Source organism: Paralichthys olivaceus, chromosome 9 (assembly GCF_024713975.1).
Source record: "Paralichthys olivaceus isolate ysfri-2021 chromosome 9, ASM2471397v2, whole genome shotgun sequence".
Lineage (NCBI taxonomy): Eukaryota > Metazoa > Chordata > Actinopteri > Pleuronectiformes > Paralichthyidae > Paralichthys > Paralichthys olivaceus.
The window spans coordinates 22,154,649-22,173,248 of NC_091101.1; the positions used below are offsets into that span (position 1 = coordinate 22,154,649).

The 18,600-nt window shown below is 41.2% G+C and overlaps 1 protein-coding gene across 1 annotated transcript; it reads left to right on the forward strand.

Annotated features, from left to right (window-relative positions):
* The first annotated feature begins 1,273 nt into the window (after window positions 1-1,273).
* elovl6 (ELOVL fatty acid elongase 6) lies at window positions 1,274-14,972 on the forward strand. Its single transcript, XM_020080698.2, has 4 exons — window positions 1,274-1,564; window positions 12,786-12,917; window positions 13,123-13,274; window positions 13,419-14,972. The coding sequence occupies exons 1-4, from the start codon at window positions 1,482-1,484 to the stop codon at window positions 13,859-13,861; spliced, it is 810 nt and encodes a 269-aa protein (XP_019936257.1). The 5' UTR covers window positions 1,274-1,481; the 3' UTR covers window positions 13,862-14,972.
* The last annotated feature ends 3,628 nt before the right edge of the window (window positions 14,973-18,600 follow it).

The window sequence follows — 18,600 nt, forward strand, 5'->3', positions numbered from 1 at the left end:
AACCTGGAAAAGTAATAGGATTTCAAAAAATTTAATGTTTCAGGCCTTAAAAAATGTTTGTTGTGTATAATTCAACAATTCTGACTTTATTCTCAAAGTGTCAGAGTTTTTTTCTTGTGGCCCTAATACTCTGAATCTAGTCTATTGTCTGATAGGTGAACCTTCCATCAGGCAGTGCCATGAAGGGTTCACTAACCTGTTAACCTTTTTTTCAGATGAAGAAAAAGCTTCCACCTGCATCGGCTGATGACGCAGGTGTTGCATCAGTTTCCCAAATTGTTGGGAAACAGCTGATGATGATGCAACAGAGTGGACCATAGTCAGGCTGTCAACTGTTGGACTGACAGATGACATCATCTACATGTCTTCTGGGGAATGGAGAAATTGTGTGTTTAACTTTTTATTGACACTGGGATTTTGAAACCAAAGATTAAACAAATACAGGATCCAATATTTTTATATACCCAGAGAAAATGAATAAAAACTTAGATTTTTAAAGAATGAACTGAAATTAATACTTATCATAAATCATTTAATTCTAATTTGTTAATGTGAAAATCAGGAAATCTATCCTTGAATGTCCATTCTTCCTTTTATCTAACTTTATGAAACCTGCTTTAGTTTTGTCTCTTTAGTTACTTCTCAGTCACTTGAGATCAGGGCCCCCCAGGGGGCCACACCATCTGTTCCTTGCTCTTGACACTGCTGGCTGTGGAAGGAAGGATTAAACAGACGCCTCCATAATGTCATCTGAAGGGGTTAAAATCTTTGCACTGTGCTTGCAAATTCCATAGTTTGAAGGTGTGCTAGGGACAGACAATAAAGTCAAAGTAACAAGGGCCAAACAAAAAGTTGAAATGAATGTTTCTCTCATTTTATGAAGTTTTTATCACCTGATATTTGCTGAAGTATTATTTTTTTGGTAGGTTAGGTTTTAACCATAGACTGTATAGTTTTAATCAGTTATTTTTGTACAATAATGGGGTGAAACATGATCATTCACAGCTGACACTAAGTTGCAATCAGTCGAGTAAATTGTAAATATCTACTGTTCATTTTGCACAAATGTTTTTTCCTTGTGTTTATAATCTTTATAATATTTTGTTCTTCTATTTTTCTGTGTATTCTTGCACTAACACGGCACAACAACTTAAATCAATCGATCACGTTGTGTTTGTTTAGCTCATATTCACACTTTGTCTCATGGGGACTTGGCAATGAACTCTGTCGAGGGGGGAGGTGAGCCGGCGGCGTTAGGACCCGGGGAGCGCCTCCCTGAGCAAGAGGGCGTTGGAGGAAGAAGGCGCCGCCAACGACAGCTCGCGCACAACCGCGAGGTCCTGGCCACAGCGCGAGCGATGCGAGTCTGGGGTCGCGTGGAAGCCAGAGACTAACACTGATCGAACCCGGAAGCAGCTGGACTCACGGTTACGGTCCGTTTCAGCAGCAGCAGCAGTGAGGACGCACACGGCGCAGCGAGCATGTCGGTGCTGGCTCTGCAAGAGTACGAGTTCGAGAGGCAGTTCAACGAGGACGAAGCCATCCGATGGATGCAGGAGAACTGGTAAGGACCGGACCCCGTGAACACCCACCGTGAACGCCCGCCGCCGAATGTGTGCGTACGTGCCAAACCAGAACCGGAGGCTGCACCGGCGCACACGCATCGGGGATTAAACCCCCAACGCGTCCTCTCTCGCCATCACCCGCACACCGTGCCTCACACAAATGAACGAATTCACAGGCCGATGCTGGGCCACGCTGCAGCCGGATAACACACACACACACACACACACACACACACACACACACACACACACATTCACACTCAGTGGGGATGTGTTGCATTACGCATCATTTTCAGAGAAAGGCTTTGCGCTTGATTTCTTGTAATCAGTTGAATTATCATCAGCATCACCAGTTACCGATGTATTGCAGCTGCAGAGGTCCCCAGCTGCCTCATCCATGTTTCACTGGCTCAGCAGCAGGTTTCTGAACCTGGAGCCTCCAACACCAGCCTCAAGACATGCCCCCCCCCCCCTTCATTTCAGTGAAAATATCTACGTTTTATAAGACGTGTTCACAGATATTACATTAAGATCTGATTCAATGTCATTGTAGAGTGAGTTAAAACAATGCGAACCGTGTTCAGAGCTGAATACAAATGATCTGAGCTGCAGAAATCAGGCTCAGAAGCTTTATTTGTCCAACTAACACTTCAAGACTCAAAGATATTCAATTCAGAGTGATGTCAAAGCAGCACATCTGCACATTAGAGAAGTATCAGACAACATTAAGATATGTTTACAGTATTTCACATTTAAAGACGGGACAGCAGAAGCGTCTAATTGGGGATAGGGTTGGGAAGGAGCCGGGTCAGAACCGAACCGGCAGACGGCACAGGAGGCCTCAAGCCTAAGCACATGGCCCCTTGATATCAATTATCACGATACATTTTTTGCAAAACAACTGAAGATAAAACCAACTTCCTCAGCCTATTCACACAATACATGAATATAGTGATGTGTTTTAAACGTTTGCTATATTGTTACTGATTTCATTGCCCATAATTGAAATGTTCATTAATCAAAAGTATGAGATCGTCACTCTGTGTCTCAAAATCTGGTTTTCCGCTGAAGGAGGAGCAGAGAACACTGAACAACTGACAAGTGATTAATTGCTAAACAGTCTCCAGTGTAGGAACGTGCAGATATGAATCCCCTGGAATCACTGACTGAAAATGAAAACTACTTTTAGATCAGTGTGTGTTTACCCAGGGTAGTGTCTGCCAGGGTTTGCACATACTGCAATATTGCCCTAGACTAATATTTCACTGTTGATAGTGGGGGTTAAGTAAATATTGCTCTGTGGCTGTGTGCATGCGGGTGCATTTCAAATGTAGGTTGTGTCCAGAAACCTCCTTTTTTGCATGAACTCACTGAAGGGGCCATTATGGAGCAAAACAAAATGAGTCATGCGTTAAGTTGGTACAGGCTTCATTAGGCATTCCTTGGCACTGGATTGGTAAAAAGTAGCACAGGCTGAGCAGGAGGCATTCATGTGGATTCCTCTGTCGTCTGTGTAACCTCGCAAATTCAGCAGAATCTGGATTGAGTAGCACTCACAGAGTCCATCTCAGAGCAGTTTCATTATTTGTATTTGAAATAAATCTGTGTGTGTGCGAGAGAGAGAGAGAGCAGTGTGCAGGAGCTGTCCATACCCTGGTACTGACAGCCGGCCAATAACGTTCATCTTCTGATGTCTGCTGACTGAGCATTGGCCAATCACGTCAGGGCTGATCTGTGCTGACTCCTCTCTGCTGCTCATGCGGTGGAGGATGTCTGGACGGGGCCGGTGCACATGGCCGACAGGGGCAACAGCCACAATAAATGTAGTTTCAGAGACAAACAGCCGTAACGTAGACAAAGTGACTCAGTGTGACGTGTTTTTAAGGGTGAGACAGAAAGAAAGTACCGGAAGGCGTGAAGCAGGAGAAACAGAAACAAATGAGAGACTTTAATCACACACTCGTGCACCACAAGGTTATTTATTAGTTGATGTATTCATCCAGGGTTAAGGCAGTAAACCTTACATCCACTCAGTCAAGTACAAATGCTCATTAAATTAGTTTTTGGCCGAGTAACGATCACTGAGCTGAGTTGGACATTAAGATTTAAGTGTTTATGAATTTCAAAATTAGAAATAAGATCACATACAGGCACAGTTCACTATTTTTATGGTTATGTAGTCAATGCTGTGTCAAAGGGAAACATACAAACATGAACAAAAAAAAAAAGTGGAATATTAAGGCAGGATCAAAAGTATTCAGAAATACAGGACATGGTCAGGCCAATTTATTGGTTGAGCTCGTTATGCTTTGACAGTTAATTCTAAGTTTAATCACATGTTAAACACCCTATGTGCTGATATAGACTGAAGTCGAGCAGGTTAGAGTTTCAGTTATTAAAAAATCTACAGGTTCAGACACTTGATGGTGTTTTACCTTTGACACCATTTCTGAAAAATGCCTATAGTGGCATAACTGAATGGGGCGAGGCCAGAACTGCAACATGCTTTACAGTCTGAACCTAAAGGCTCCATGTGCAAGGTGAACATTTCCCCTTTCTTCCCTGATCACCCCCCATAAAATGTGATAAAACGAGGACTGAATAGATTTGACCTTTTAATATAAAAACCTCTGGCGCTGCGGCGGCGGAGCAGATACCAGAGATGGAGGATCGGCATTGATGGATGAAGAAAACTAGTCAGACCTCAAAGGTAAGACATCTTTATGTTTGGATATCACCTATTTTCTTTAATATCTAACTTTTACATTGATGCATGTCGGAGTAATTAAATCATCAAATATCCAAATAAGGACGAACATAACTACCAACACGTATAAGATTAACTAGACTGTTTTATTCCAGATTACTTACAACCCTGGGTTTTACTCTTTTGATCCAGCAGTACAACGTTTAGCTTGATAGAATCTTTCTTTTTGTGATGATCACTTTGTCCATTTTAGCCAAAAGTTTCCAAAGAGCTGGGCCCCGTACAGATGCTAGTTGGAATAAGCTGCATACAACTTTTATCGAGAGCCAAATTGTATTGTTGCATTTCTTTTATCTGTTATTGAAACTTCAGCTTTGCTTTTGACTGTTTTTCTTATTTCATACGTCAGTTTTTTTTGTCATTTTAAAGTCATTTAGTCCGTCAGATGTGTTTAGGACACCTCATCTTGTTAGGTTGATTAATCCAACTAATTCTTCTCCTAGTTCACCCTGCCACTTTCACTTTCTGTCACATTCAGGGGCGACACAGTAAATTAAAAATGTGTGTGTTTTTAGTCTCGCCTTGAGTAATGCACACTGTGATACGTGTGTTGACGCTGTGTATTTATGATGTCTTTGTTTGGCAGGGTTCAATGGAGACTGGTACTCTGATCTGATGTGTTTCCTGGAGACTGGCTGCAAACAGATCAGCATTGTGAGACAAGGACAAAAGAAGATGAAGAAGAGGAAGGAGTGGACATGGATCAAGATGCCGTAATGACATCAGCATCAACCTTGTTGACCTTTAACCGAAGCATGGACGCATGAGGCAGCGAAGGAGCAGCACAATATATCGGCTTTACATTTTAACTGGAAACTAATCGGAAGATGAAACTAATATTTTTCATGAAGTTTACTTATTATATCCAGAACCTGTATCCACTGTACCTCCTGGATATACTGTAGAATTAGAAAAGTGGAAGGATTGTTTTCTCTACTTGGGCTATTGCTGTTATCAAAGCTTTCCTGTTAGTTCAGGGGCGTCACCAGCAGCACATATCACCTGGGAGAACTACATGCAAAGTAAACCTGGGTGTTTTGACTATCAGTGACTCTTAGCACAACATCGACTCAAAACCCTTTTGCAACTGTCACTCTGTGCACACGTTTGGAATACGACTATTTAGTATCACAGTTACATTAATACAGTGAAACTTTTCTCTGTACATGACAGGGAATGTAGATCTGTTCACTTAAAAATCCAACCTACATTTATGATATTAAACATTTACACACTCCTTTTGTAATTGATGTATTTACTTGCTTATGGTAGATGTGGTGCATGTTCATGTGCATTTCATTGTATATATACTGTGATATACAGCTATTTCTCATGATTATAATTATAGGTTCTTTTTTCTGATCCACAATGTTGCTGGACTCCTTATTTATTACATTTACAAACGTTATAGCAAGTTAATTAATATCAGGCAAGTGATTAATATAGGAATGAGAATGATCCACTTGTCATTCAGATGGATTGGCTTAAGCCCCTTATAAACCTTTAAAAGATGAGCATTATAGATAATGGATGGATTCAGATGGAGCTCTTGCATTGTATCATTGCATTTAGTATTTGTGTTTTAGTGTCTTCATGCACGGAATGCAATTCATTTTGATGGGTTAAACCTGCAGTTTAGCCTGTTCTGTATTGAGGTTGCATGTGTGTCAGTTTGGCATTTCTGTCCTAAAGAGAGCCGCTGTCTGCTGTTAGACACATCTTCATCCTGCTGATTCACACTGCACTCCCCACAGACGGCATCGCTCCTCATTGCCATGCAGGTTGCTGGGAATCTGTGTTCCCCGTCTTTGAAAAGCCTTCGGGGGTTGTCGGCTTCCCCACGGGTCTCCGCACTTTTGATGGATCTCTGGTGGTTTTGGGTCTGGACTGATAACAAGAGATCCGTAGCCGGATAATATTGCAGTGAGAATTAACAATGAGATCGCTGTGGTCTGTTTTGTTTATTCTGCCTGTCCCCACAAACTAGACACACTGGTTTCCTCTTATCTTGAAGAAGATGTTGTTGTTCCATTTCTCTTGCAAAGTGTAACACACAACATTTTGTCTCTTGGCAGTCGCCATGATGCATGTCAGAGATGGCACGAAATCACTACAGACATGTTTTGCTCACCCTGAGCTGGAAGGAAATCGAGTATATTGGTATTAACTTGCTAAAGGAGGATAGTGATAGATAGTGACAGATAACAAATTAATGATTTATTCCCAGTGAAATAAGATGAAGACATTAACTGCTCCGTCCTTTGTCTGTTTTCCGTGGACTGCCTGATGAAAAGTGAAACCAGAGAGCAGCGACACTCCAGGCAGATCTTTAGTTTCTGAGGAGCCAGTCCACATTCTCATCTCTGGCTTGTAGACCTCAGACCTGGGGTGGATTCTGTGTTAGTCAGGACTTATTAAGATCACCATGTGCTGCTCCTGCAACATAGTGGGACTAAGACTCAGTGTGTGACGATCAAGAGCAGCCTCTAGAATTGGACTTGAAAAAGAACAGCTTCTGTATATGCAGCCTAGTATAAAAGCACATCAGTATTTGCTTATGCTTTCTTTAGTCGTGGAGTTATTTGATTTAATCCAGAATAAAAAGCTAATAAAATGGTAAAAAAAAGAAACTTAGGGATGCATAACTCAGGGATGTTTCTCTAGCTATTAGTTCATAGCACCAGCACTGGTCCAAAAAATTTCAGACTAGATAAATAGATACTATTTAAAGTACCTTTGGTGTTACCCTCAGGCAGTATTTTGCATTTGTTGCACCACTAGTGCTAAAAAATGGTCGATATTGTCTATTTTGTCTCCATCCAATACTGCACAGTGTTTTTTTCCAGTCATGTTTCCACAATGTCAAATCTAGATGAGTAGTGTGGTCGAGACTGTAGTGTTGTCTTTCAATGTATATTTCTAAGAAAGGCCCCAAAGTTTTTGAATTCCTGTATAGTCTTGAAAAGGTGAAGCTTTATTTTGGTGGGATTTGGATGGATCGTTATGGATTTGAATGTGTAACTTTGTATAACGAATGTTCACGTTGTGTTTGTAGTGCTAAGCTACAAGTGTCCTTCAAGCCATTTGTCTTACTGCTTGAAATAAGCTTGACTCAAGATGTTCTTAAGGGTTAGTGTTACTTAACAGGCTGAAATAATTGCCGCTCAACAGAAGTACGGTTTCATGAAAAGACAAATGATCCTTCTCTGTCAGCCACCAGATGCAGAATGAGCTGAAAAAGTGGTGCATAGTTTTGCTGGTAATTTAATGTCCCACCAGAGACAGCATGCAGAGAAGGGAAGGGGTGTGTGTCACTAACCAGATTATATCTGGGCTCTTCTTGGACGAACTGATGCTGTAATAGCTGTGTCTTATTTCCAGCCCCTCCTGGTCTGATGCTGTGCTTTGCTGCTCATCCCACACAGAACAGTAGCTCTGGCAGCTTTCTACACAATCACATGCAGCACAACGACAGCGAATATACTGTTGTCACACACACTGAACTGCACATGCACGATTGTATTCACATGCATTTGCTGTATGTCTGCATACGTGACAACATTTGCTTTGTTGAGACAGTTAGACGGCAGCTAACTGGCCCAGGCGTGCAGACTCATCCTCAGACTGCAAACTCAGGATTACGTAACGGCTGAAATCTCCTGTACCAGCTAATACAGATCCAAGTTACACAGCAGGTTACCCAGCGGCTTTGTGCAACACTGTCAGTGGGGGAGGGGAAGGGTCGAAGGGATCAACATCCTCATTATATTATGCAGTGTTCCAAAGAGGACACATGCAAGTACACAGACTGTACACACTCCCGTTTTGATTTACTTTGACAATACTTGTCAGCTTATGTCTAGACCTGGAAATTTGACGTTTCCTACACACGCTGGACACAGTTGACCATTTACGGCACGTGGACCGGCTGGCCAATCAGAGCAGACTGGGCTTTATCAGGAGGGCAGCCTTAAAGAGACAGGAGCTAAGATTTCAGACAGTTTCTGAAATTAGCTGCAGCAATGGACAGAGTGAGGAGAGGGATGTGTTTTGTGAACTTTAGATCGTTTGATAATATGATATGAGGATAATATGTCTGCATTACTGATCCTCATAAACATTATATTTATTGGGTGCCATTTGTGTGTGAACAGAGTTTTTTTTTGGCTTTATATTCTTTACTTAGATATGAGCAACCTTGTTTTTTCTTTTTTTTTTTTTATCTCAGATTTTCAGCAGAAATTGGCAGCGGTGCAAACTGGACCAGTGCCCATCTTTTCACCCTGTGATAATAATCACACATTAGAGAAAGAGATGCCAGAGATGCCTAACCTACCCAACTGAGCAGCTCCTGCATACCGTCCTGGTTGTGCATATCGATAACGGCCTCTGGAGTTGGCAATGTTCCTGGAAACTTGATATTTGACTCAGTGTTCCAACAAAATAAGGACTAAACAGTATGACTTCTCCGTAAAAGACCAAAAATCTAAACTGTAACATTTCAGTTTATTTTAGGAAAACTATTCTGCCATGTATAATACATGCAGCAGATCTACGACACCTATTTCCTTTGCTTCTTACTGTTATTTTGGAGGAAATGTCAGCAGGAAGAAAAAAGCTGGTGTCCAACCAGGCAAGAAATATCTGCTGATTCTGTTCCTACTTCAAGCTGATCCTGAAAGAGCTCTGCCTTCTAGTTTTTCACTGGTGCTGCCGTGGCCCACTTTTACAAACAGCAGAATCGAGCCTCTTCCCACACCCTTCTTATATATTTATTTTCTCCAGCTCCCCACAGCCTGCGAAGGACAAGAGGTATAGATAATATATAGATAGATAAATCAGAAATACTTTTTTATTTCTCTAAGCTTCCAAGCCTTTCAGTAATTAATTTGCCTTATTATTGTAGTCTCCCCTATTATATGTTTCTAATTGTTGATAAATGAGAATAAAGAAAAATACTTGTCTGATCTCTCTGCACCAGAAGATCTCCTCCTACACTTTATCTACTATTTCTCTATTTTCACAGAATAGATTTATAAGACACATACTGTAGCTTGAACAAGGATCAACTAGAAAGGTTTTAAAAAGACTATGTGCAGTAGATGAGCAGTGTCTTTATCCCCAGGCTGGTCCACAGTGGTTTTGAGCCGGTTGATATAGTCGGGTTATAAAAGGCAGAACTCTTCGCAGGTGGTGAAGAAATGAATTGAATGCACAGTTGGAGAGTCCGTTAGTTTCTGCGATGCAGTGATGGTATTTTTTTCTTGGCCCTGGGAATGATTAAAATAATCCATCACGTGTCCAATGACATTTGGCCCGTTTCAAGTGTCAGAAAATCTTGTTTTATTGGATTAATCCAGTCTTATTTCTCTTTGAATTGAATTACTGAAGCTTGTGGTCGGAGCTATAGACACATGATGTGAAGGTGTGATGTGAAATGACACTGATGACTGAAATGCATTCCTGTGACTGCACACAGAGGTCAGCTGCAGTTGGCACTTCGGAGCATTTGCAAAGACAACCGCAGCACCTCCCCCTCCCCCACCACCTCCACTACTTCGCCAGCTTTGCCCATGCCTTTGGGTTTCTTTGCCCTTGCATTGTTTTCTTCTGACAGCAGTGGAATCCGTCTTGTTAACGTGGTGCATCAGGCTGTGCACGTCTTAATATTTGGGTTCGTCTCATGTATATAATTATAATGATAAAATACAGAATGACACAGAAAGTCATTACAAAAAAATCCAATTTATCCTTGCTGCAGCTTTCAATTTCAGTCTTCCCTGTGTTTATACTGTCGGGGATATAAACGTATCTTTCAATCCAACTCTGACTGTATTTAAAGATGGACGACATGACGGCTCCTCAAAAATCAATAATAACCAAACCGTTTTTGGCAGAACAATGGCCACAACAATGACATCTCCGCACTTTGACCTTTTAGCTTGGATGGCAGCACACTGAAGGGGAATGCCAACATTGTTCCTCCTCTGCGGTTCCTCAGGCCAGGCTACAGTATGTAGGCCACCGTGTATTTGTGCGTCTCTGTTCTCCCCTCATTAGTGTGTAGTTGAGAAACAGTGCTGTCACTCTGCTGTCCAGGCCTGGGGTGATTCCGTGAAAGCGGCTCCTCTTGACTTTGACTGGGCTGCATTGTCCTTTGTGCACTGGAGGTGGCCTGAATCAGAACTGGGGAGGATCAGGGAGGTGGCATCCTTCATCCTTGGAGGAGTAACACACAATGAAGTCCATTATTATTTTCAACAATTGACTGTTTTTACCTTCCACATCTTTCCATTTGTTTGTTGGTTTGTACATTTATTTTTGGTCGGTCATCAAGAAATCTTAAAACAGATTTCCATGAAATTTTTTGGAGAGGTGGAGCCTGACCAAAGGAAGAAACCATTTAATATTGGAGCGGATAAGAAAAACATAAAGATCCAGTGTTATTTTTATTTACTTTCTTTAATGTGGCAAGACAGTGTTATCCTTGGTGGATGTTAACTGAGTAACAGCACCCTCTACAGCCACAAAGGATGATTAGTTCTGTTGGGTTCGATGTGTTGAATGGAGCTCTGACTGTGAAGTCCCACTCACTGAGCAGAAAAGGTGGTAATTACCCATAATCCCCAGCTCCCTGAATCAGAAGAGCTGCTGATTAACAAATTCACCAAACTCTGTTTAGATTCTTCGTATTGAAAAGTCTCCCGGCTGAATATTTGAGTTAAACTCTGATTTGTTGACTTTAAAGTCTGTTAAACCAAATCTATAGTTCGTCATTACTCGTGAGCTTTCTGGATCTAATTCTGCCTGTTTTACCTGCGGCTGTCGGGTACACGCTTTTCACACAGCATCGCACCAACACACCAAAGCTACGTACCAAGAACAGACGTTCAGGGTGAGGAGTGGGAATGAAAGAGGAAACATTTTCCCTGTTTCAAGTCACTGACCCATCAAAGTCATTTGGATTCTGTCATTTTAACGTAAAATAACTTGTATAGTGTTGATATAATATATTTGTTAGGGTCTAAGGGGAATGAACACCTTTTCTCTTTCTTGCATAGTTTCACACCTGATCAGCAAAACTAAGTGCTGCTGTAGCTGAGCTGTGCTGAGTCTGCAGATCAGGATCTATTGCTGGTTTTGCAGGTTGCTCCTGTCACGGTTCTGTGAGAAATGTTTGCAATTATATTAAAGGTATGCAAAGCACTTGACAAGTCTACTTGTGGGCATTTGAACTGCACACAACAAAGACAGATGGTGTTAGATGGCGTCCAGAGATATAACTTGCCTCGAGTTTAACAACTTGCAGTATGGCTTTAGATGGAGAACTTTACTTCAGTCTTTTCCACTGAGTAATACATTTTAATTTAGTGATTAATTTCACTGTCATGTTGTGTAACCTCCAAACAGAACGAAAACAACATCTCTGAATGGGATCATCACTCCTCGAGCAAGTTTTACACAACTCATTATCTGCAGTGCTGTGGGTCCCTGAGGTCCCTGAATGCCTCATTCCTGGTCCCTGTGCACAGTCCTCTGAGAACAAACCTGATTTACTTGTTTTCATCCAAAAGTGTTATTGTTTATGCATCTTTTATCCAGCTGCACTTTTAACACACGTCAACCTCAGCAACACGACTGCACATATGATGCGTTACACACAGTTTGTTGGCTTGTTTGTCAGCAGGATTGGACATGGGTCAAGAAATAACCAGGAACTCCAGGAACATTTAACTCTTTAGTTCTAGTTTTCACCTACAACCATGTCGTTGTTCATTTCCTCACTTTTTTTGTCTAAATCTGCTTCTATCAGTTACTCTGCTCTCTGCGCAATAGACAAAACAGTGTTCTTGGACAAAGGTGCTCTAGTTTTAGGCAGCGTGCCCCCACTCCTACTCAGCAATGAGTCTGTCAAATCAGTCCACCTGGGCTTTGTGATTGTGCTGAACGCCAGGAAATGCTTTTTTTTTTTACCCTGTTAAATTCAGCTGGTTCAGGTGATGCATCATCACAAATCCTCAGCTTCACGTGGCACAGCCGGCATCTCTGAAAACTGAAAGCTAAGCATTTGGCGACAGATGGAGCTGGACCTAAAAAGTGAATTAAATCATCACTTCAGGTGTTCCCTGAAGTCGGTGCAGTTTGGGTTTGTGTTGTTAACAGCATGTTGTAGTGGTGGTGCATGACGAGCAGATTTATGCTTGGATATAAAATAAATTCAGATCAAGTTCTGTCCCAGAGTGATGTTACTGTCAACATACTTAATAGTAAAGTGGAGAACGAGTAAAAGAACTTGTCTTTTAGCATGTCTTCTTTTACCTAGAAGCACTCCTCACTCAGTTCTTCCGGGGTTCTCTGTCTCAACATGATCAGCACTTAAACCTGCACATGCACAGGTGATTAAAAGGTCGTACAGAGATAAATGTTGGTCTCTTTTCTGTTTGTGTTTACAGGAAGAAGTCCTTTCTCTTCTCTGCCCTCTACGCTGCCATTATCCTCGGGGGCCGTCATGTCATGAAGCAGAGGGAGAAGTTTGAGCTGAGGAAACCTCTGGTGCTGTGGTCGCTCACGCTTGCTGCTTTCAGGTGAGAAAGAGTTTTCACATTTTTAGTTTTTAAGTGTATGTTGATTTTGTATCACACAGAGATATGTCTTGTTGTCCGTCTTTATAAACATTATATGTTTAAAACATGCAGCATATTTGACCAAATTAAAAAAATCTGAACAGTGGTCATATAGTATTTCTACTTGTTAATATTCTGTCTGTGTACTGTGTCTGTGTGTGTGCAGTATATTTGGTGCCATCCGTACTGGGAGTTACATGACGTACATCCTGATGACAAAAGGGCTCAAACAGTCAGTTTGTGATCAGAGCTTTTACAACGGGCCCGTCAGCAAGTTCTGGGCGTACGCCTTCGTACTCAGTAAAGCACCAGAACTGGGTAAGTCAACACCTTCTTTAAGCTCACGTGTCTCATCATGCACACTGGTAATATAATGTTTCTCACAAAAACAGCCTGTCCTGTGCTTTTTCGAATAATACCAATCCTCCTGTTCCCATCCCTTCATTCATTATTCTTCTCTAGGTGACACTCTCTTCATTGTCCTGAGGAAACAGAAGCTCATCTTCCTCCACTGGTACCACCACATCACCGTGCTGCTGTACTCCTGGTACTCCTACAAAGACATGGTGGCCGGCGGCGGGTGGTTCATGACGATGAACTACTTGGTCCACGCCGTCATGTACTCTTACTACGCCTTGCGGGCGGCCGGTTTCAAGCTGTCGCGCAACTTCGCCATGTTCATTACACTGACCCAGATCACCCAGATGGTCATGGGCTGTGTTGTCAACTACCTGGTTTACTCGTGGATGCAGCAGGGGCAGGAGTGTCCATCCCACATGCAGAACATTGTGTGGTCGTCCCTCATGTACCTCAGCTACTTTGTGCTCTTCATTCAGTTCTTCTTCGAGGCCTACATCGGCAAGTCCAGATCATCAGCTGCGGCCATCACCAAGAAGAGCAAGTAAAAGAAAAGAAACTGCCATAAGTATGGGAATTAGGGAGATAATGAAGATAGAAGGAGTTTTAAATGGAGAGCAGGGACCAGTGGCTTGAGAGGCACAGTGAGGGGGGGTGGTGGTGTATTAAGAGGTGGCCGGGGATGTGGGGTGGGGTCGGAAGGGACAAGAGGATGGCCGGTGTTTGTGCTTAAGCATTACTAATAATGTGCAGATCTAAAAACGCCTCCTCCGAGGTGACGTGTCTGTTGAGCGACGCCGAGGATGCTGCGCAGCCATGAAGCCATCACGATGACTTGTCCCCCTGAAGTGTAAAACCCCCTTTTTTGAATCCAACATTAAATCGTTCTTAAAAGATAAAAAAAAAAAAAAAAAAAGTACATTTGCCACAAGCATTTGTGTATCCGATATTAAAAAATACAATTAATCCGTACATATGAAGATGGATGGAGTCTGTATCAACTTGAGCCATCTGAGTATGTTTTTGTCTGTTGTCTGTGTTTGTTCTTTCGTTTGGATCTGTCGGAGAAAAGGTTTGAGCTGCTGTGTGTTGGCGGCGGATGTGAAACCGATGGGGTGAACGGCACTGTATCTTCTGTGTCTTACGTTGCAACACGCGATATATTTCTCAGGTCTTTAGGTTATCTCCTTAATACAATATGCATATCAAGACAAGGTAGACATGTTTAACATCAGCAGGGGTTTACAGTACGGCCGCACGGTTGTGGAACGATTGGACTGACTCGGACGATCACACCGCTCCAGGGCACGATGGGAAACAGATGCTTCACCGTTCGTCATGACCTCGCAGAAGCTGCCGACCACACTTGGAAAAGGACTTGCCATGGATTCTGTCTGTGTTGAAGGGTCCCTACCAGTGGAGAAAAAACCCAGAGTCTGTTGGACACTGAAGGCATAAATGAAGGACAAACAGATTTATGTTTAGCAAATGAAAAAAAAAATCAAACATGCAATTTGTCAAAAATCTGCTGTTATTGACTTAAAATAGTATGTATCATTAATGGGGTCTGTTGTGCTATCGTGCATTTGCACTGTATCAATGTCAAAAACAATTGTTGCTGAAAAACGTGACGTACGAACAAAGAGTGCTCAAATGTGACGTGCCTGTCGTCTACATTTTTTTTGTCTCAACTGTGTTATCTTGGTATTATACAATCTTCTTCTTTTATGGGACACTTGACAGATATACCATGACCAATACTCAGGTCAGAGGGCGATTATCAGTTTTAGATATCAGTATTATCTGCTCAGCTGTTTACACAGACTGTATATAAAGATCAAGAAGGTTATGATAACACATTACTGTCCAATATCAAGAAAACTTTATTATAAATAGCTTTAGATGCTCATGACTGATTCTTATTGGAAATAACTATCCAGATGGTGTTAGAGTATATCCATGTACAGGTCCCTCAAAAGTGAAGACAAAGGATTTGACTCACCCCCTGGTTGCTGCAGTACAAAGAAGAGAAACCCATTGGTGACATCATGAATATTACACATACACATATTAATATCTGTATTATAACCCCAGATAAAATTGTCACAGCACTTGATTGTAGATTTTAATGCTTATTGTATTTAGTGAATATAAATATTTAAAAAGATCAATACAGGTATCTCCTACTCAAACTGGAATTTATTGATGGACAGCCCTGTGGCCTGAGGTGAACCTCCAACCTAAAACTCACTTCACTGTCATTTATGCAAATGGGAGGAAGTGGAGTCATCTTACAATTAATCAGTCAAATAAAAACAGTAAAAAAACTGTCACTAAGTTCGAGTCTCAACAGGTGAATGAGTTAAAAATCCAAACTGCCAGGTGAACGTTACACTTTCTCCTGGATGCATAAACGAGTCTGAGGAATCTGAAAAGATCTTCAACACTGAGGTAAGTGACAGAAAAAATGTCCTGAAAGGTTTTAACAAAGGATTGGTTTTAATCCTCAGTCAACTCAGATGCTTATCTTATCTTGTTTCACTTCACTGAGCCTCACCTGAAACTGCCAGGAGTCTCTTGGAAAACCCTCATGTACGCCAGTTTTTTTAAGAACTTACATGGAACTGTCAAAGATCTTATCTTTAAATGCATCCATGCTCATGATCTGTGCTCATGATCTGACAATGAATTTAGGCAATATCTCCAAACCATTTCATAATATGAAACATTTCTCCCAATTGAAGGCTTCGATGTTTATACATTAAATCGATCGATAGATTGTTGTTTTATTCTTTTACAAATTATATGTCACAGTTTGTGCAGAGTGGGTTTCTTTACACACCGTCGCCATCTGCTGGAAGAAAGTCAGTGCAGCCTCACATGTAAATTATTAGGAACAATACTAGCAAATGATCCGAATAAATAATATGTCTATGGAAGATATGTACGTGGAACTAGCAACATGGTGTCAACACAAGAAATGATGTGTGTTGATTTTACTTTGGTCTGATCATGGTTTAATGTGAGTATATAAAATTTCCGATCAACTTCTCTTTATCTTCACAAGCAGGAAGAAGACAGAATACATGTCCTCTCTTAAAATCTGTTAAAACTACTTCATATTTTCCATCATCAGTATGTTGCATGAATTAATACAGCATTTGAAAAAAGAAAATATATATTCGAAATGAAATTCATGAATCAAATATCTCCAAATACATCGTCTGATATTATTCAATAATTTGAAATAGCTACAAACACTATTTCAATGTAAATGTGACGTATCTGTGCTGTAATGATCTATGTTACATCAGGATTATGGTTTTAAATCAGTGTATCTAAATCTTCCTTACTGCCCCTCAGGAGATTAAACTAACAAGGGAACTCCCAGGTTTGGTTCTTTCTCTCCGGCACAGATTGTGGCTCACGTATCTATGTCCAATATATGTATTAGACCCCCTCCCCTCCTCCACTTTTTAGATTTTAAATCTGCCAAAATCCTTTCAAACCAGTGTTACTCTGTCCTGCTCAAGAGGCGAGGAGACCAACTACTGACCTGAAGGATCAGAGCAAAGCCTTTGAGTGGGCAGCTAATTCCCTCTTTAGCCCTCATCAGCTGTCCTCTGGGCCGTGATGGAGACGAGAGCGATAAAGCAAAGCCAGTCCCATCTGGCAGAAACATACAAAACTAGCTAATAGAGAAAGAATTATAACACTGCATTTGTTTGAGTTCCTTTGAAACAATGACTTGCACAATCACATCTCACTCCTTTATCATTAAACACATTTATTCTTCAAATTAATTTAATAAAGTAACTATTTCCCCACTTAACTCTTATTATTTTATTTCTGATGATCCATTGAGACACTGATCTTCTCACACCACCTATTTCATCAGACTTTTAAATTATTATCCACAGCAGTGATGTGAGATCCCATAACATGATGGTTTTGAATGTACAGTTAAAGCCTCTTTCCTTCTCTTTCACAGATCTTTACATTTTTTAATTTTCTTACATATTTATGATATCACTCATTGTGGCAGTTGTGTCTTTGGAGGTCTGGAGCTGGTGACCTGTGAGTGTAGAGAGAACAATGTTAATCAACTTGTAACTTAATTACTATTGAATTTAAATGGCTATTTTTTATCTGAAGACTTTAATTTGTGGAATTAATAATTTGCTTTGCATCAGAAAATCAATCAGTGGTTGTATCAGTATTGATAATATCTATGTGAGGACACTAGTCATCGCCATCATCTCAACCCACATTGTTACTCAATATGAAACTTCAAATAAGACCTAACAATATCAATCATGTCTTTTAATTGTTAAACCTAAAGTTCAACAGTGAGCGGCTGCAGGATTGACTCAGTGGATGTGGAAGGTTTTCATACAGTATAAATGAATCTGATTAAACCTTGTTTGGTTGTTGAAATATTCCAATCACACATGCTGCAGAGTTTCAGCTTCATAAAGTCTTCACTGCTTTGAAGAGACAAACCTGTGGAGTTGTATTTGAAAAGATGATGAGGTACCTCTATAACTAAAATACAGTGATTGATTCCAGCGGAATGAAGGTTGTATATTTCTAATAACATTTAAATCAATGCTGCTTCCATAAATCTGCCCCCCTGAGGCCCTGTTACTTACTCACAGTGTCAGTGACTCTATTGCCCCCTGTTGCCCCAATTGAGGAGTAATGCAAGATAAATTGACACTGGGCCCAATTTCATCTTTACTTGAAGGCTGATCTGCTGCTGTTTAGAGTGGTGCCCTAACCTATCTGTTCGCCCTAATGGAGGCCAATATATATAGATGAGTGTGTCTTGCCAGGAAAATCAATATCTGTGTGGCGGCTGATGGTTTTCAAGTGAAAGTGCTTTGTTTTCTGCCACTGCCTCGAAACAAAGAGGCTGCGGCTGCTTCTATTAACAATCCCCAGTCAACCTTGAGACTGAGTCGCAGACAGAGACCGAGATAGAAATAGACAGATGGGGGGTGGTGATGGTGGAGGAGGGTGGCAGCAGTGGTACCAGCATCACTAGAGCGTTAGATTTGGTGGAGGATAGAAAGGCATCGTCAGTGGAGCATGGGCAAGAGCTCTGGAGAAGTGTGATGGGCTGTGACGAGGCAGAGACGAGCTGTGAATTGCAAAAATAATCTCTCAATTATGACAAAGATAATGTCATTAGAAACGTGTATTTTGCTCATGAAGAACGGCCAAAGTTCACTAATGATAAAAATGTTAATGCAAACGGAGGTTAGTGGTGAATAAGTTGCAGTTA